The 20863-nt window shown below is 38.3% G+C and overlaps 1 protein-coding gene and 1 long non-coding RNA gene across 4 annotated transcripts in view; one reads left to right on the forward strand and one right to left on the reverse strand.

Annotated features, from left to right (window-relative positions):
- Window positions 1–2835, forward strand: part of CACNA2D2 (calcium voltage-gated channel auxiliary subunit alpha2delta 2) — a 663083-nt gene extending 660248 nt beyond the window's left edge. For 2 of the 3 annotated variants that reach the window (XM_058167293.1, XM_058167292.1), the window contains 2 exons: window positions 879–955; window positions 1874–2835. In XM_058167293.1, coding sequence (XP_058023276.1) covers window positions 879–955; window positions 1874–2002 — 206 coding nt within the window. In that variant the 3' untranslated portion in view covers window positions 2003–2835. Of the gene's footprint in view, window positions 1–866; window positions 956–1873 lie in introns of all 3 variants that reach the window. The other variant, XM_058167291.1, reaches the window with a different exon arrangement.
- LOC131190195 (uncharacterized) overlaps window positions 1–20863 on the reverse strand; it is a 22167-nt gene continuing 1304 nt past the window's right edge. Inside the window, exons 2-3 of the long non-coding RNA XR_009153255.1 lie at window positions 5649–7198; window positions 1–677 (exon numbers count right to left, since the gene is read on the reverse strand). This is a non-coding gene — a long non-coding RNA (uncharacterized LOC131190195). The remainder of the gene's footprint in view (window positions 678–5648; window positions 7199–20863) is intronic.

The following is a 20863-nucleotide window of genomic DNA, read 5'->3' on the forward strand; positions in this document are numbered from 1 at the left end:
CTCCCCCCACACCACCCAGCTGTAACAGACAAGCAGAGCTGGTAGCCGGTACCTCCCCCAACCCAATCCACGATGCGAGAGAGGCATGCACAGATGACGATACGTGATGCATTACTGTGGAACCGGTGGGCGGTTAGAAAATTTTACTACTAACAGAGATACAAAAGTGGGCGGTAGGTATAAAAATGTTGACTACCCCTGCTACAGACTTTAGAGAGAGGAAAACAAAAACAAGAAAGTGAGGAAGGATAGACATAGGACTGTCTGGTATTTGAAAATGTAAAACAAAAATTAGATTGGAATAACAATTCAATATTTGGAGATAATTTAATGTGTTTGTCAAGGTTGCGACTGACAAACCCAAACAAGCAGGCACTGTTCAAATGATACAATCTCTTAATGCAAAGCTTTATTGAGAACATCATTTTGGCACGGACTGAAGCAAAACCCGCTCCAGGGAATTCCCAGGCAACTCAATATAATTAAACTATAGAATCCTGCCTCCCCCCACCCCTTTTGTGTAGGTCACATTGTCCAATTAGGTGTCCAGGTGCTGTTGTGGGAAGATCTGGTGAATACCAGCTGAAATGTCCTTGGTTCTCAAGAGGCCATTTCTTGTTATCATCCGGAATGCACCTACCGGTCTCTCCCTTTCTTCCCCCTGGTCTGTTGGCAAGCTGCAAAGCAGTGAAAATCAAAGCAGTTTGAATACACTTCAAAGCTTGACACTGTTAGTATTCGTATTCTATTTTTTAATCTTTTTTTAAAATTTATTGTTTTATCATATTTTTTAATCTTCTGATTCACATCGTTTTAATCTGTCTAATGTTCTTTATCTTCTGCTTCATTTGGTTGGCAACGCAAAGCTCCACCAGGAGATCGCAATCAATGTGAGCTAGTAGAGAAGCCACGTTACCGAAAGGGTCCCCACATCTGTTTTGACTATAATATAACTGTAAGTAAAAGGAGTGATAACTAATGCGAATACATACACACACAATATTAAGAATTTTTTAAGAAAGCAAAAACTATAGAAAATAAAAATAATAAAGAGAAATGGTAAATAGTGAAAAAAGAAAAAGAAAGGTGAGAGGAAGGGAAGGGGAAGAGGAGGGGAAAAGTGGGGGGAATGAAACAGAAAAGCCGTAAAGAAGCTGGTTCCAGTCTTGACAGTCGTTCTAAGTACATTTGATTGTGCCTCTGCCTTTAGAAAATATTCACTTTTAACTGACAGAACAAAGGTTATTGGACTCTAGAACCATTAACACAGCTATTATCTTTTTCCTGGTTGTGAATTGTTTCTTTTTCTAAAGAAAATAATAGACTAGAAGAGAAAACAAGTGTGCATGACAAGAGGCATTGTAATGACTGCACCAATCCAATTTTGATCAGTTATTGCACGTATACATTGGTCTGGATATCCTTTTAACATCATTTTGCTTTGTTCTATATCCTAAAAACAGTACAATTTATTCTTTTCCTGCTAATGAATCTATGAAACTAAGTTTATTCCAGAATCCTAGATATTCAAAGCTGTTCTAATAGAACAAGGGATAGAGGAGACAAGGCCTTGGATAATGAACAGATTTGTTTGCATGGACATTTTGCGTAAAATGAACAAAATTTAAAAATACATATAGCAAGTTTCAGCAAGAAAACAGATAGAGAGAGAGAGAGAGAGAGAGAGAGAGAGAGACATACACATACATTCAGTATATACTTATATACATACATTCATACACACACACACACATATATACTGTATATACATATACACATACAAATACATGTATGCATGTATATACACTGTATATAAGTTCCAGCAAAAGCAAGTATCCTTAAAGAAACCTTTCTCTCTCTCTTGTTTCTCTAGGAAGACACCTCGGATTGTGGCAGAGGGGCCTCCTTTAGACCTTCCTTGAATATCTTGTTATGCTTGCAGTTACTCCTTCTCTATTTGACTGCAAGTCACCATTCGCTGCCCTTGGCATTTTGCCTTTGAAACGCCCATTTAGCTTAACCCATCTTTTTATTTTATGCACATCATCATCCCCTCCAGACTTGCTAGAGGATGACTTCTGCCTAGTCCCATCAATTCTGGCTGCACCTTGGCATTCACTCATGAGGATTGTTGCTTTCTTTACTCAGAAATCCAGAAGTTGTTCTTGTTTTTTTTTTTTTTTCCTCCATCAATCCTTGCCTTTCCAGTGTCTCTGCACATCAGGTTGTGCTAAAGAGAGTTTTGAGATGACAAGGGGAAGCATGAACCACCGTGATCTTCTTCACACAGGGAACATTCTTGAGCTTTGATTCATTGTTCCCCTTTCCATTTATTGAGCTGTTGGCCAAATACAAAGAACATGGCCCCATAATTTTATTTTTCCATTGAATCTGTGGAATTCTGGGAGACCTTTGTTAGTTTTCTTGTGGAGGACTTTTATTATGGTTTTAAAAGTATTTAATCAACAATACTGATGATACTATTTTGTCTGAAAATAATGTACCTTCCCATTCCAATAATGAAAACTGCAGAAACAACACTGATCACTATAACCGAAAAAATGGAGTAGTCTTGCCAAATTGATTCTGTAACCTAGCAAACCTTTCAGCCAATTCCAGTAGCTTTTCAGACTCAAAGTAATCTTACAAGATCACCCCAATATCATTCCACCCAATTTACTATCAGTTTTCCAAGGCCACCGTTATCTCTGCCTTTCAATAGGTGGATCCCATCTCCAATCAATGGTGAATTATTTTCATCCTTAATCTAGATCTTTCAACACCTGATTTCGAAGCATTTACCCTGAGAGATTATAGTATTTATTGTCAGCAAGAAAGAAACATACACAAATGCAGAGGCTATAACTTGAATGTTAAGGTCAGTATTATTCGTTTAAACTGCTTATTCTGTAAAGAGAACTTAAAAACCAAGCAGGGCAGAAAGAAGAGGGTGTGAAGATCCTTTTGTATACCATTCCAGTAATCCATGTATGGTTGGAGGATGCAGCAACTGAGCAATCTTTTAAAAATGAATAGCAAGTTAGAATGCAATTATGGTGTAAATTCAGCAGCCCCCATTGATTATTTTCCTGCTTCCCCATTTCTCATTTGAACCAATTGAAAAAAACAATATGAGCTATTTTAAGAGCTGTTCTACTCCCCAAATCACGATGAAGTCTTCAGTTGGTGGCTCTGCAGTATCCAATCTTTAAGATAAGCCAATTATTGAGATGGCTTAGACAAAGATGAAGTCTTTTTTCTTCAGTTTCTCTTCTTCTAAACCTTAAAGAATATTGTCCACCATGGTGGAGACAGCACTGTGTGCCAAACCAACCCATGAACCCATGATAGCCAAAGCTTTTCTTCATAGACTTTGTGCAGAAACCTACCTGCACTCTTTAATGTCTATGTACTTGAGCTGGGGGAAGTGAAAATGCTCTGCTTCACAATGATGGCTGTTAAAATATCTGCCACTAAGCTCAGACTCTACAAAGCACCTCTGGTGACTCTGCAAGCGTACATTTCATGCCTGGAATTATTTTAAGTGGTTGCAACGATTGAATAATTAAAAGAAAGTATAATGCAACTGGGGTCCTAAAAAAAGATGGCTGTTTTTAGGATTTGTCTTGAGCAGGTTACCGGTCTTTGTGCCTATTAACTAGTGCACATATGGTAACAAATACATCTTGCTACACATTATGAACTGAAATGCCTGCAGTCCCCTGACAATTCCAGAAGATCCTTCTCATCAGCCAAATATACACTGCCTCTACACTTGAAATAGCCAACAAAGTGAGAAGATTCCTGTTTTGTTTTGATTAGGTTTTTTTTGTTTTGTTTTGTTTTGTTCCTGCTTGATGTTATAGGAGAGCCAGAACCTTCTGGACAATATGGGGAACTGCAGAACAGTATGATGCAACTTCATCAGGGAGAAACTGTTGGTTGCCACACCAAGAACTGCATGGTGGGTTTTTTTCCCCCCTCTGGCACAAGGGTGATTGCTGTTACAAAAGCCTGCTAAAATATTATACACAGTGATGCACTCATTTCAACTTCATATGCTCAGTTCTTTAATCCAAACTTCTTTTAATCCAAACATGCCACCTGTTATGAATTATTCAAATGCTATGAATTTCCTTTGCTTTGTTACAAGAAAATCTGGAAAGCAAACTGTAGGTCATTACTTCAACCTGAAGATTTCTATAGAGGAAGACAACCCAGTTTGATTAACACCTTCAGATTATGTTTGAATCAAACTTTCTGTGGTCTTAGCGTCGTGATTTAGTACTAAACCAGAATTTTGGAGAAAAGCCTCCTGATCTCACAATTTACATGTTAATTCAGCATCTGCCATTTATAGTGGCCCCACCAGCTGTTTAATTGCAAACAATAGTGCAGCTTGGAAGGTATACAATTGTTAAATGCAACTCATTCTTCAGCCAATATCGGAGGCATATCAGACAAAATTATTTACTGATGTTCTTAGAAGTAAGATTTCTGTGGTCCTCATAATATAATCTAAAGAGTCAAAAGCATAATATTGCTGTAATAATTATGGGTGCAAAGTGAAAACATGTGGTGCTTGGACCTATTGTAGAAAAAAAATACTTGACAAATCTGGAAGTAGAACCAAGGGTGCACTTGCTTGCTTTTCAGTAAACTTTGCTCTTGAGACTAGGAAATTCATAATCTCTCAAAAGCTAACTTCAGTCAAATTCCTTTGTGTACATATAACTCCTCCCCAAGTGAATCTTCGTTTTTAAGTAAGCAACTAAAAAGACTTCTCCTTCCAAGTCTACATTTTCCCCCAGATTGCTTATATGCACAACAATTGCACTGGTGCTAAGGATAGTAGTTCTGCTTCATTGGCTTTGTATAGATTTCTACAGAAGTAAACTGGGAGATTATAAATACGTAACTAACTACATAACTGTTATAAACCTAACTCTGATGTATGGTAAAGATAGCATCATTATTCCTTGGGTATACTACCAGTGATAATCAATTGTACTGGTTGTGACTAGAATCTCAGAATCTCCCTGGTCTCTTCTGAGCAGAAACTACAAAATTGTGCCAAATTGTGTGATTGTTTTGTGATGTGGGCAACTGTTTGTAGTGAAACCCCGCCTCCCAAATTCATTCCACGTTAGTCTGAGTAAAACCCCTTGTCTTCCTTACCCCACTTTGTCTGTGACTGTTTGGCTAGTGCTCTGGAGCCAGTATATATTCATCAGCAACAGATATTCAGAGAAGGAAAAATGTAGAGCACAAAAAGTGTACACAGAAATGATACTGGAGCTGAAGTGCTTCTCATTCATACAAGAAGCTGATTGGATAACATGGCCTTTCCCTGCTTTTGAATACCTTACCTTATCACCATTCTTAATGGCCATGACACACCTCTTGGTCAGCTACAAGACTTTTTGTTCTTGCTCAAAACTAAAATTTGCTGGGGTTGAATTGGTATTCTTTTCATCCTTGACTTTTGGCCGGTGCCTTCCAAGATGTTGAGGTTGTTTTGTTTTGTTTTAACATGCCCAATGAAATTTTATAGTCGCAATGAAGCACATTTTGTTGTTTACATACATATACATACACATACGGATGTGTTTATGTATGTAATAACCAAAGACAGATTAAAAACATACCTTAAGTGATTCACAATGGTGCAAGTATATCTTGTAATGCTATGGGTGGTTGTTTTTTCCTTCTTTGAGATGAGTCTGTTTCTAGATATCCTTATTTTAAGAGGACATTTGTGTCACAAATGAAAGCACTGCTTGGGTCCTTTGGCTTCTTTCTTTTGCATCCTAGATTTAGAATTGCTTGCTTTAAAACACATTTTTAAAACTCCAATAATACGTATCTTTAAAATAATAATTATTATTGTTCTAAGTCTGAAATGCCAAGAAATCTGGAGGCAGCAGGGGAAAGATGGTTTAGTTGCATTACAGGTTCTAGCCAATGGCTCCTATGCCCAGGCACTTTTGTTAAAAACATATAGAACTGGTTTCTCCTGAGCTTGGTCCAGATTGGATAAATCACTGAACTGATATACCTCTGCTGCCATGAGAGATAATGACTCTCAACTTTCAGAATGAGTGTTTCTCTGGGAAAGCAAAGCTCTTGGAGAGGAAAATATGAGCAATGCTGATAACAGAACTAACTGCAGATGACCTCTTACGGAACAGTATTATCCTTTCTAATAATTATGGCATTTGTTCAGCTTAAGCTGGAATGCATTCACCTTCAGTCTTGGTAAAAGTCTCGTCATTTTTTTAATGTCGGTACAATTCTAGCTGAATAACTCCCTCACCATTAGTTGATTCTAGACTCAAGTTCAGAAGGGAAGGGAGATGGCAGAACAGAGAATACTGGAAATGAAACATAAAAACGGACCCACAGCAGACATATTGAACTTAGCAAAGTGTAGATATTGCCTTGATTACTACATATCAAACATGATTCAGCCTCTTCATTTATCAGTCAGGGAATCACTGAGTACCATGTCGGAGAAATGTTGCCCTGCCTCCAATTACTTCAGTTGTGATATATGCAAAAACCACTGGTTAGAAAAGAATTTCCTGTTATATACTTATATGTTCAATGGTAATCCTTTCTCACATTTTTCACAACTAGTACAAAACGAAGCAAAGTTCTGAGCAAACTTTTCCAAAGTTAGAGAATTAGCATTTGGAAGATGAAACGATGGTCCATTTTTCAACCCAAGTTGATGATTCCAATTTTTGGAGAGGGGATTGGAGTGGGTGAGATCGATGTTTGTGCATGAGCTAATCATATTGCAATATGTGCAGGTCTGGACAGAAATACTTTGCTCTTTCCCTGCCATTGTAGCAAAAATTTGCCTTCTGAAAATGAGCTCTTCAGATGTATATGTAAATATAAACTGAGTTAGGCAACAACCAGCTCTTTTGAAATGGTTGTGTAAACAGGAACTGGAATGTCCATTTCACATAATTTGTGTTATCTGCAGCTTATCTTAAGAGTCTGAATGGTTGGTGCTATGTCCCAGTCGGAATCACTTGTATATTGTCATTAAGTCTTCCTCCAGTCTTTTTTTTCCCACTGATGATGGATGATGCTGATTGATTGATAGGGGAAGATATGTTGGGAAATATGAAGCCAAGAGCATGACCATTTTGCTTCAATTGCCTGAGGAAATCAGATGTTTCATAGGCTGTATGAAAAAAACAAGCAAGAAACAGAATGATAATATTATCCAAATCTGTTAAAGCAGAAAATATAGTTCTAAAAAAAGTAAAATATGATGAGACTGGAAGAATTAAAATGAATATTCAATTGACATGATAGCGTCAGCAAAGAAAATCTCATGTAATTATTAACCATGCAAAGAATTATGAACTTGGATTAAGCCAATTTCCTGAATTCAGAGAAGTAGGAAAAATGCTTTGGAGAAAATGGATCTTCAAAGAAGAGGCTCTAGAGAGCAAGGGACTCTTAATTTGACCTTCTCAATCCCATTTAGAAACTTTTTTTCTAGAAAAAGTAAAGGACTGTGTAAAAATAAATTCCATTGGCCCTATGTGCTGATTTCTTCATATAAAGACATATTAGCAGAGGTGAAATGTAGTCATTTTTCAAACCACCTAACATGCCTAATTTCTTTTAAAATCAGTTTGGACAAAATTTGCGGTAGGGTAGAGAGGTAGGAAAGGAAGTGGGAGATCCATGATCTTGACAAGATCTTGAAAATTTGATTTCAAAGTCAAGGGACAAGGAGGTGATTACTGATAATGACAAGGTCATTTTGCTTGTAGCTTTTTAGTGTGTGTTTGGTTATGTATATGGGAACTGTGCTTTGACCAGATGGCTGGCTGTGTTACCAGGAGTGTATGTAAATCTGTAGTCTAGTTGGGTGCTGCTCATCTGAGAAAAAAAATGAAAAATATACATATCTATAAATATATATTATATTTTAAGTTAAGAAAAAATAAAACGTCAAGTTGCTCTTCTTATAGCTGCTTGAATCCTATTCCTATCATTCTTCACTTAAAAAGCTTTCTTCCAATAATTCATTTTTTGTTACATTAATTTTGTTTTGTACAGAAGAGTTGAACAATTTTAAAAAAGACTAAAATCTTTGTAAAATATTGTGTGTGTGATTCCTTGTAAAATATTTTCAAATTGTTTATTACAGAGGATCAGTTATTAAATAATGTTCATATTTTCACTTCAAATGCAATGGGTTTTTTCTTGATTATTAAATGGTAAAAACAGATGGACAGATAAGATTCTCTTATAATTTGACAATTGCTGTTCCTGTTTCTCAAGATATAATTTTCCTGAATGAAACAAAAAAATAAGGGTCAATAGTTTTGCAGTCAGTTTAAGTTTATTGCCATATTTCTGAAATGGGGCTTAATTTATGGTCCTCTGCTAGTTCCGTATCTGAACAAGAGTTGTAAAGCTCTGTTTTTCTTACCATCAAAAAAGCTCTGCAGCCATAGCTTTTTTCCCTTACTAATAACATAGACAGAAACAGAAATAGGCAATAGAATTATAACATGATCGTCTAACAATTCTCCATCAGTCTATAATACAAAACACTGAAAGAGTTGCCTTTAAGCAACTTCCAATTGTTTTCCTTTGATAGTTCTCTCGAAAAAAAGAGCATCCTACTAATTGTCTTTTCCAGAGATTATGCCATATGCTGAAGGTTAATATTTGCAAGTCTGTGCCTTTTGTTTATAAGCAAACTTTTTTTAATGTACATTTCCATTTATACATATTTGCCAAACATGGCTGATTATATCACTGGTGAATATAGAAGGATATGGTTTCAAAATGTAAATACGTCATATGATTAAACACTTTCAGAAAACAGAACCTCTGGGGTTAATTTTTATTTTTTTTTACATATCCCAAAAGAAAGGCCATTTTATAAAGTTTGAGTTAAACTATCATCAGCTTTGCAGATACGCATGTGGAAATGCTTGACTAATATATATATATGCATAAACAAACTTGTTTGTTATTTTTAACATTCCAGTGTCCTGATGGCATGATGGAGATGGCAATTATTATCCATTTTACAATTTCCTGGTCTGGTTGTCACATAGAGACAGAAATGGAGAATACAAATACCTAAGTAAAATACTTAAAATTAAGTATAAGAAAAGAAGCAGTGAGAATTCTGAAATCTATATTAATTCTCCATCAGTCTATAATACAAAACACTGAAAGAGTTGCCTTTAAGCAACTTCCAATTGTTTTCCTTTGATAGTTCTCTCGAAAAAAAGAGCATCCTACTAATTGTCTTTTCCAGAGATTATGCCATATGCTGAAGGTTAATATTTGCAAGTCTGTGCCTTTTGTTTATAAGCAAACTTTTTTTAATGTACATTTCCATTTATACATATTTGCCAAACATGGCTGATTATATCACTGGTGAATATAGAAGGATATGGTTTCAAAATGTAAATACGTCATATGATTAAACACTTTCAGAAAACAGAACCTCTGGGGTTAATTTTTTTTTTTTTTACATATCCCAAAAGAAAGGCCATTTTATAAAGTTTGAGTTAAACTATCATCAGCTTTGCAGATACGCATGTGGAAATGCTTGACTAATATATATATATGCATAAACAAACTTGTTTGTTATTTTTAACATTCCAGTGTCCTGATGGCATGATGGAGATGGCAATTATTATCCATTTTACAATTTCCTGGTCTGGTTGTCACATAGAGACAGAAATGGAGAATACAAATACCTAAGTAAAATACTTAAAATTAAGTATAAGAAAAGAAGCAGTGAGAATTCTGAAATCTATATTAATTCTCCTGCTGACAGATTATAATGAACTAAACAAATAATGGATGGGAAATACAGAGAATCTGAATCACAGAGTGCATTTGATCCACCCCTTCATAGATACCTATGACTTCTCTTTCTCCCTGCTTGCCTGTGCTCTTTTGATTTGGTTGTGTTACCAGCTTTCTTGCGTTCCTAGAAGCTTCTATTTTTGTAGATTTCAAACATCCTAAAACCCTTGTTACATATAAGCCCCAAAATAAGATACCCTGACTTTGGTATTGGGCAAGCTCGATGGTCATTGGGCCTTGAATAAGGATAGAGTAATTCCCATAAAGAAGATATTAAAAACTTTGGGACTTAAAATAGGTAACACCTTATCTAGACTTGTTGGAATATTTCTTTGAGTATAAAATCTTCAGGTTACTAGGCAAGTAAGATTCATGATACGCTGTGCAGTCTCTTCTGTTAAATCATTAACTATTCCCTGTTCCATTTACCCAACAAAAGAATATATCATGTATATACATAAGTGATCTGGGAGAGATAAACATATCTCCAATAGAAAAATAAGAAAGAAAGCTGGTCCAGTAATGCATAAACATAAGAATATTGTACTATATACACATACCTTACATACTATATATTTTTTCAGTTCTACCCTCTACCTTAGAACTGTTTTATTATAGAGTAAATAACATTCTGGTGATTGCACGCTACTCCTGCAAGATCAGGTAATCTGATGCAGGTAGTCCTCCATTTAGGATCACAACTGAGCCCAAAATTTTTGTTGCTACGTGAGACATTTTTAAAATTAGTTTTGTACCATTTTACGACTTTTCTTGCCACATTTGTTAAGTGAATCACTGCAGTATTAGTATTAGTAACACAGTTAAGTGAATCTAGTTTCCCCATTGACTTTGCTTGTCAGAAGGTCACAAAAGGTGATCACATGATCCCACACCACTGCAAACATCATAAATACAAATTGGTTGCTAAGCATCTGTATTTTCAGCACTTGACCATGGGGCTGCCACAATGGTCAGAAGTGTAAAAAAATGGTCATAACTTTTTTCAGTGCCATTGTAACTTTGAACAATCACTAAACTAATTGTTGTAAGTCGAGGAAACCTATATTATATATGGCTGCCATTTTTCTCCCAAGTACGTTATGAGATCCACTTAACAACCAAAACACAGTACTCAGTTTTATTGTCTCTGTCATTGTACCCCCACTGTGCTTGATCCCTGGACTTTAAAAAAGCTAAATGTTTTTCAAATAGGAGAATCAAGGCTCAGCCTCATGTCTGCTTCCCAGAATGTCTATGGCCCACAATTGAGAATGCCATTAGCATTCTTACAAAATGAACAGGATGCTTGGCTATACTATTTGGAAGGCTGAATAGAGGTTAAGGTGGGCTGCATACAGTCATTTGTTACTTCAGTGCTTTGCCATGGATTGGGCCTGATCAAAATGCCAAATGTAACCGATAGCCCAACCAGGTATTGATGCTAAACTTCAAAAATGCAACTATTTACTCCACTCATACAAAAATCCAACTTCCTTAAGTAACATATGCAACGCTATTTGTGTGGGGGGGAGGGATGACTAATCCTCCTGCAAGCAAACCATTACTTAGAAAATGTCGAGCCCAAGATAAAAACAAAAAGTACCTGATATGGCTAGTGTCAAAGTGCAACATTTGATACCACTTGCTAAGAGAACGTCATTTCCACTCTATGCTCTCCATTGCCTATTCTGTGGCATACCACTTTAAATCATGACTGTGTTCTGATGCTCAGACAGTTGGAAGAACCAATCGTTCTGTGCCAAATAGCTGTGGAATTAACTAGGATCTAAAGACTTCCTTAGTTAAGGACCACAGGGATACCTTTAAAAAAACACTCTTGAATTAAAAAATATCAAAGGCTTTGAAATCTGGTCAGCCTGAGCAGTAGCAGCAGCTGACCAATAGAAAGGACCAGGGAGTGGTCCAGGGGTAAAGTACGTGACTTTTTTCCTCTGCTATTCTCCCTACAGCCTATCCTTTAATATTGTAATAATACTTTATTGATTAGCAAAATGGCATACCAGAATATAAAATGCAGAACCATGATAAGACCATGTGTAATAAAACAGAGCAAAAGGCAGAACTAAAAAGAATTTTAAATCATATTTCTGTGTCCCCTCTACAATTTACCTCAATCAGATCTATGTATGTAGTTCTCAATTGCACTGTTTTGTTCATATAAGGGACTATGTTATTTGTAATATTTGGGTTCTGGCAGCAAACAAAATATGGCATTTTAATGAATTGATCCCAATAGGCTGTTTCTCTAATGTATGAGCCAAAAGATTAATCTTTCTCTTTCTTGTAAAATTGGCATTCAAACACTGTATGAGTTATGTCCTAATATATAAATTCAGTATTTAAGCATTTGTCAAAACCACTGCCAGTCAGAACAAGATAGAATAAAGATAATTAGCTAGCCAACAGCATGGTTAAACTGACAGGTCACAAATGTATCTGCTGAGCTCTTCTGAGGATTATTCTGGCAAACAATTACTAATTTAAAATAATAATAAATAAATAAATAAAAATTATTCTGGTGGACAAAGTTGCTCAAATTCCTCTGAATTAGGCTTGAATTGGGCATGTCCTGCTGAGTTGACCAAAGCATGATCCCATCTTGTAACATGAGAAAGTGCACAGCTGTTAGCCTGATCCTGTGTTTTAGATCCATGTCACTCCTGGTTGGTGGAGGCCCAGATGCTGAGTTACCATCTATAAATGGTTACCACCTTTCATGGCATATGGCTTGGTTACATGAAGCATTACCTGGCTGCCATTATTTCTGTCCATCCTGCTTGCCTTCAGACATTGTGGGTGCTTCATCATTGGAAGTTTTTAAGAAGAGACTGGACAGTCACTTATCTGAAATGGTATAGGATTGTCTGAAATGGTATTAGGATTTCCTGCTTGAGCAGGAGTCTGGACTAGAAGAGCTCCAAGTTCCAGTTCTGTTCTGATTCTGAATCAGTTAAGATTTGACAGGGTGAGCACACATTGTATTTTATCTATTAAAAATGCCATTTGACAACATTAGCTAAGCACATCTTTTCTGTTGCCTGCAGTCTGGAATAGAATCCCTCTAGAGCAGGGCTGTCAAACTCCCGGCCTCAAAGTGCTTTTCACTAAGTGAAATGAGTCTTGGGCTAGAACCCAAAATTTATGCTACACTATTTTTACAGAACTACAGGACTGCTGATTTTTGCTTAGAATATTATATTTCCAAAATCTGAACAAGCATATCATTAATCATTTTCATTATAGCAGCTACAGCTATAATAGCAGCTACAGGGATGGTAGGCCCACTGGTGCACTTATGCACGCCTCTTACAGACCTCTTAGGAATAGGATGAGGTTTACAGTAGACGGTCTAAGGTTAAAATTTTGGGGATTTGGGGAAGAAACCACAGAATCAGGTAGTGCATTCCAGGCATTGACAACTCTGTTACTGAAGTCGTATTTTCTGCAGTCTAGTTTGGATTAGTTTACCATGAGTTTGTATCTATTGTGTGCTCTTGTATTGTTTTGGTTGAAGCTGAAGTATTCATTGGCTGGTAGGACATTGTAGCAGGCGATTTTATTTACTATGCTTAGGTCAGACCGAAGACGGCAAAGTTGTAAGTTGTCTAAACCCAAAATTTCAAGTCTGGTGGCATAAGGTATTTTATTGCGAGTAGGAGTGGAGGACTCTTCTTGCGAAATATCTCTGGACTCATTTTATTGTATTAATGTCCGATATGTAGTGCGGGTTCCAGACAGAAGAGCTGTATTCAAGAATTGGTCTGGCAAAAGTTTTGTACTGTATGCCCTAGTTTACAGTTCAATATTACCAGAGAAGAGGCTACGCAAGATTAGGTTAACAACTTTTAATGCTTTTTTAGCAATGCTGTTACAGTGAGCTCTGACACTTAGATCATTTGAGAGGAGTACTCCAAGGTCTTTGACAGAGTCGTCTGTTAGGTCGTATCCGTCCAGCTTGTATTTTGTGTTCTGATTTTTATTTTTTATTTTTGCCAATGTGAGGATAGAACTGGTTGAGATTTGGAGCTGCCAATTGTCATAATAGACCCAGAAGGCTGAAAGCTGAAGCAAGGAGATCTCCAAATGTTTGGCATAACCCCTCTTCTTCACCTTCAAATTGTCTTTCAGGTGATTTCTAAATATGACTATAGTTCTCTTCTAAAAGAGAACTACAGAACTATTCATCTGCAAAAATCAGTGTTCAAAAATAGGACGGCTGAGAGGTAAAAAGCAGAGAGAAAGTATAGTACAAGATAGTGATAAATAAGAGATGAGTTTTGTCTCTGATGGGGGCTGCAAGAGGATGGTGAAACTGATAGATGGCTATGAAGAGCAGGCACATTAGAGCAGATGATTCATGTACTTGTGGTGAGTCAGCTGTTGTGCCAATGCTAAGTTATGGCATGCACTCAAAGGAAAATAGGGTAACGTAAAGCCTGCCTAAGCACTGATTGATTAAAGGCTGATAATGAGAACCGAGTGTCTTGCATATCATAATAGGCATACAGTTAAGGTACAGAGTTGAAACTGAGCCAATAGAGTGCCTTTTAGATAACTCCTAGAGTGCCTATTGGTAGGGACGCAGTGGCTCAGTGGCTAAGACGCTGAGCTTGTCGATTGAAAGATCGGCAGTTCAGCGGTTCGAATCCCTAGTGCTGCCGTGTAACGGGGTGAGCTCCCGTTACTTGTCCCAGCTTCTGCCAACCTAGCAGTTCGAAAGCATGTAAAAAATGCACGGAGAAAACCTTTGGTGGGAAGGTAACAGCGTTCCGTGCGCCTTTGGCATTGAGTCATGCCAGCCACATGAGCACGGAGACATCTTCAGACAGTGCTGGCTCTTCAGCTTTGAAACGGAGATGAGCACCGCCCCCTAGAGTCGGGAACGACTAGCACGTATGTGCGAGGGGAACCTTTACCTTCACCTTAGAGTGCCTATTAGACAATATTTTCTTTATCTCATGCTGAAAAATGTTTAAAACCTTGATGAATCCTTTGTTCGAGGTCCTGGCATTTTGCTAGCTGGGACCCCTTTTGCTGAAGCTCTTCAATAAAAGAAAGTTATCTCTGCACCTTGTGTCTGGTCATCTTCATTGGGTTGGTGCCAGGCTCAATCCCAAATTTAGGGACAACAATCTGGGGGTTCATCTGGGATCTACCATTCCTCGATTCAACTGGAGGGCACAAATGGTCAACAGAGGAGGAGTGACTGAAAGGTATATGAATAGTCTAAAACAAATTCCCGATCAGTAACTAGGACTGTAATTCTGCATATGTCAGTCGCACCGTTATAGGGAAAACCCAGAGAAAATGTATTTTCTGTTTGTGTCTATCTTTAGAACACATAACTCCACCTGGGCAGATATTCAGACATTGATTGATGTTCTAAAACTGGAAGAATCATCGATTGAGTGGTGCAATGGAGCAGAAATTAAAAAAAGAACATGATGGTGATCCCTGTTGGGAAGGCGCCTCATGAAGCCGTAGTAGAATCCAGATGATACTAAAGACACTGAAAGGCTTCGGAATTATCGGTCTTGGTCCTGCATGGAATCCAGAATGGAGTTCCCAAGATGTATCTAATTATGAAATTAGGCAAAAGAAAAATTAGAGTCCTGGGAACTTTCTAAAGAGAGTATATCAGGTTTTCAAGCAATATATTGATCTAAACCCCAAGATGCCCAAAAACCAAAGAATGGTGAATCTCTAGTCTAAAGAAAAGGACTAGGAATACATGATAGCAATATTCCTATAATTTGATATAGGTTGATGATACTCAGCTGTACTTTTCCACCCCGGACCACCCCAACGAAGCTGTCGAAGTGCTGTCCCGGTGTCTGGAAGCCGTACGGGTCTGGATGGGGAGAAACAGACTCAAGCTCAATCCCTCCAAGACGGAGTGGCTGTGGATGCCGGCACCCCGGCACAGTCAGCTGCAGCCGCAGCTGGCTGTGGGGGGCGAGTTATTGGCCCCAACGGAGAGGGTGCGCAACTTGGGTGTCCTCTTGGATGGGCGACTGTCGTTTGACGATCATTTGGCGGCCGTCTCCAAGAGGGCCTTCCACCAAGTACGCTTGGTGCGCCAGTTGCGCCCCTTTCTTGACCGGGATGCCTTATGCACGGTCACTCATGCCCTTGTCACTTCCCGCTTGGACTATTGCAATGCTCTCTACATGGGGCTGCCCTTGAAGTGCACCCGGAGGCTGCAGTTAGTCCAGAATGCAGCTGCGCGGGTAATAGTGGGAGCAACTCGTTGCTCCCATGTAACACCAATCCTGCGTAGTTTGCACTGGCTTCCTGTGGTCTTTCGGGTGCGCTTCAAGATTCTGGTTACCACCTTTAAAGCGCTCCATGGCTTAGGACCCGGGTACTTACGGGACCGCCTGCTGTTACCTTTTGCCTCCCACCGACCCGTACGCTCACACAGAGAGGGCCTTCTCAGGGTGCCGTCCGCCAAGCAATGTCGGCTGGCGGCCCCCAGGGGAAGGGCCTTCTCTGTTGGAGCGCCTACGCTTTGGAATGAACTTCCCCCTGGTTTACGTCAAGTGCCTGATCTTCGGACTTTTCGCCGTGAGCTGAAAATGCACCTATTTATTCAAGCGGGACTGGATTGAAATTTTATTGGGGCTATTTATATTTTAAGATTTTAAATTGTTTTAATTACTTCGGCCACATTATAATATGTTTTTTTAATTTCTTTTAATGTTTATATAGTATTTTTACTTGGCTGTACACCGCCCTGAGTCCTTCGGGAGAAGGGCGGTATAAAAATATATATATATATATATATAAATAAATAAATAAATAAATAAATAAATAAATAAATAAATAAATAAATAAATAAATAAATAAATAAATAAATAAATAAATAAAAAAATAAAAAAATAAATAATTTGAGAGGTTGCCACAAAGAGGAGGGTGGTCAACTTATTTTTCAAAGCACCAGAGGGCAGGACAAGAAACAATGGATGAAAACTACAGGTAGTCCTTGAGTTATGAATATAATGGAACCTGCTCATTCCATTCATAACTTGAGAATTCGTGGGAGTGAATCTCATACCTTGAACAAGATCACTCTCTTCTTTCGCCCATGGGAGGCTTGTGGAGGGCTGAACTGAGCTTTGGAGGGCCAGATCTGGCTCCCGGAGGCTCCATTTTGGCTTGCAACGGGCCAAGGGAGGCCTCTGGATTGCTGAATGGGGCTTCTGAGGAGCAGATCCACCCCTCAGAAGCTCCATTTTGGCCGGCAACATGCAGGATGAACATTGCAGAGCCTCTGCAGTTGTTCATATGGGTGAACAACTGCCGTAGTGCTGCAGGATTCATAGTTTCGGCCTCATTTGGAAATGCTAGGGGGCATTGATTATGTAACTTCAAACGTTTGCTAACGAAAAGCTCATAACCCGGGGATTACCTGCAATCAAGGAGAGAAGTAACCTGGAATTAAGGAGAAACTTCCTAACAATGAGAACATTGACAGTCGAACAGCTTGTAGGTGCTTCATCACTGGAGGTTTTTAAGAAGGGACTGGACATTCACTTATCTGAAATGGTATAGGGTCTCCTACTTGAGCAGGAGGTTGTACTAGATGACCTCAAAGATCCCTTCCAGCTCCATTCTGATTGAATATGATCTTTATATGACAGTTGGCAGAAGATATTAGGAGGAAATTACAGAAAGTAGAATATATAGCCCCACCCATGGTAGAGGGCATGGAAGACGGAGAGTCCCCTTGAGATTCAAACTAGTGTGCTATTTCCAAGGGGAAAGGACACTGAAAGAATGAATACCCAGTGGCAACAGCCCTGCGGGCAGAAGAGGAAGCTTGATGGGGTCAGGGTCAGGGAGCTATAGCCTACTACTGCTTAGATTAATAAACCAAACTACAGATGGGATACCCAATGTAGGGGCATCATCAAAAGCCCTGTCAGCCCCATTTTTGCAACCTTTAGAATATATATTATTATATTATTATTATATATAATATAATATATTATATTAGTTTTTGTATTTACAAGAATACCCAATCCCACTATTAGGTAGGAATATCCTAAGTAAATTACAGGCAACCATAACATGTGAAGGGGGGAAGATAAACATGAAAATACTTTAAGAAGTATGGAAGGCAACCACTTTAGTAATCAAAAATTTTTCCCTTATCCTACCTGAAATAGAACACATTGTGAAATCTTGGATTTCGACAGCAGGATAACCAGGAAAGGTAGTTTTTGCTGAACCAGTCACAACCGCTTTAGCTCCAGGAGGACAAGTAACCAATATAAAGCAATATAATATCAAATGGGAGGCAAATCAAGTCTTCAGCCTATAATGGAAAACCTCTTAGAATGGGGGCTTATGACCCAATCATCTTCACCTTGGAATACCTCAGTGCTACCAATTAAGAAACCAGATGGGTCATCCATTTTGTCCAGGATTTGAGAGGGGTGAATAAGAATACCCTTACCTTCCATGAGGGTAGTACCCAACCCGTATACCTTCTGGGCACAAACTGACCCAAAAGATAAGTGGTTCACAGTATTGAATTTGAAGGATGTCTTCTGCATCCCATTGGCAGAAGACAGCCAACCAATTTTTGCTTTTGAATGGTAAGACCCAGTATCAGGTGCCCCCCCCCATACAATATAAATAGACCAGACTACCACAATGATTTAAGAACAGTCCTACCATCTTTGGCCAATGCCTGACTAAGGACCTTTACAAGCCCTCATGGGCCAAGGAATATTCAGCTTTACAATATGTGGATGATTTACTTTTGGGAGCCAATACAAGAGAAAAATGTATACAGGGGACTAAATTGCTCTTGAATTGGCTAGCAACTTGTTGCTATAGACAATACTTCTTTATCTCGTGCTGAAAAATGCATAAAAACTTGATGGATGTTTGAAGTCCTGCCATTCTGCTAGCTGGGACCACTTTTGCTGAAGCACTTCAATAAAAGGAAATAAACTCTATATCTGGTCGTCTTCATCGGCTTTGGCACCAGGCTCAGATCTGAATTTAGGGATAATAATCATGCTCAACTACTTGCAATAACCGTCATCATCATTACTAACATCAGAAGCAAAATGGCATCTATTCAGCCTTCCCACTAAGGGGACATAAGTAACCATACAGCATTGCACAAATAACTATGGCAACTGCAGAGATTCATCATTGTAATATCCACACACAAGCTAATGCTTTTCATAATAAAAATAAGAAATAAAATACATGGCCATGAAAAAACCCTTAACAGCAGAATAAAAAAAAAATCTATACTCAATGGTAACACAATATGCAACTGGTAGAGCTTGGCTCTTTCCCAGTTTAAATAAACTTTCTGTGTGGCACACGACTATCACTCTTTCCAGAGAGCATTAAACCCATTTTATTAGGCTTCTGTTATGAAAGCTCCTTTCAAGCATTACAACACCCAGTCCCTGGAGCAAGGAGTTTGCCCACAACAACTTTAAAAGGCCAGTAGGAGCTTGGCAGATTCTAATTTGTCTGCTGATCCACCAATCATGCAATTTGAGCTGTGCACACACACTTCAGCTAGCCACTTGCGCAGCCCAATTCCAAATAGGCCATGGCCCAGTAGTGGGCCATAGCCCAGAGTTTGGGGACAGCTAACTTAAGGGAAAAAAGTAGCAGGAAAGAGAAAATATTACCTGAGCACTAAAACACTTAGGGACAACTGTAAACTTATCTCAGGTGAAAAAAGTTATTGGGCCATATCAATGCAATAGTTAGAGGGCCAGTAAGGCAATGTCGTGTTTGTGAAAAAATAAATACCAAGCTTCATGTTTTGGATGTTCTGGCAACAATTCAGAAATTGAAATTTTTAAATCTGATGGGTACAAAGCCAATCTTTCTAACAAGCAACTTGATAATTTAAGGCCATAATTATGCTATCGCCATCCCAAAGATACAGAATGTGAGCAAATTTAAGAAATTTAAGAGTTCTGTATTCCATTCTGCAGTACTCAGCCAACTTTTCAATAGCCCTTATGCAAACCAGCAGAGGGGATTATTTCATCACAGTAACTGTAGGTACTTCTGGAATATTTGCAACGTTTCTTATGACATAATTTCATTACAAAATATGAAAGAGAAATGTCCTTGAAATCCAGTTCCCTTCCAAATTTTTTACAGTAAAATACTAGGTGCAGATGAGAATCTTCAGCAACAGAATGGTCAATGCCTGGAATGCACTACTTGACTGTAGTTATTTCCCCAAATCCCCAAACCTTTAAGCTTAAACTGTCTACTGTTGACCTCACCCTATTCCTAAGAGATCTGGAAGGGGCGTGCATAAGCACACCAGCATGCCTAATATTCCTGTCCTAATATTCCTTTTCTACTTACTCTTTTCATGCATCCAAATTGTTTATACTTATACCTGTTATATATGATTGACAAACAAATAAATCAGATGACTGATTCTAAAATAACCTATTTGGGCATGATCAACATAGTCACTCCCTGAAACACTTATCATCATGCCTCCGTGTAGAAACTGGGAGGCTGTGAATTTTAGTTCTTCATAAGGCATGAAAGCTGTTTCACCGCTGGGTGACTTTGTGACATTCTCTCTCAGCCAGATCCATCTAGCACGTCTGTGGCACACTCTTTGAATTAGGCACTTCCAGCAGTTCCAACGCTTAAGAGCTACAAGTATCCTAAGTGGATATGCCACACAGTATATGTCTATACTGATGGGTTACAATCATTTTATTTTTATTTATTTTATTTATTTTGTCGAGTACATATTAGATAAAATATATATACATAAAGCGAATACAATTAACATCATCAAAAAAGGACAACAAAGAATGTTCTTTCTGCGCCAACTCAGAAAGCTCAAACTGCCCAAGGAGCTACTGATCCAGTTCTACAGAGGAATTATTGAGTCTGTCATTTGCACCTCTGTAACTCTCTGGTTTGGTTCTGCAACCCAACAAGAAAGACACAGACT

The sequence above is a fragment of the Ahaetulla prasina genome, chromosome 2 (assembly GCF_028640845.1).
Source record: "Ahaetulla prasina isolate Xishuangbanna chromosome 2, ASM2864084v1, whole genome shotgun sequence".
In the NCBI taxonomy this organism is placed as follows: domain Eukaryota; kingdom Metazoa; phylum Chordata; class Lepidosauria; order Squamata; family Colubridae; genus Ahaetulla; species Ahaetulla prasina.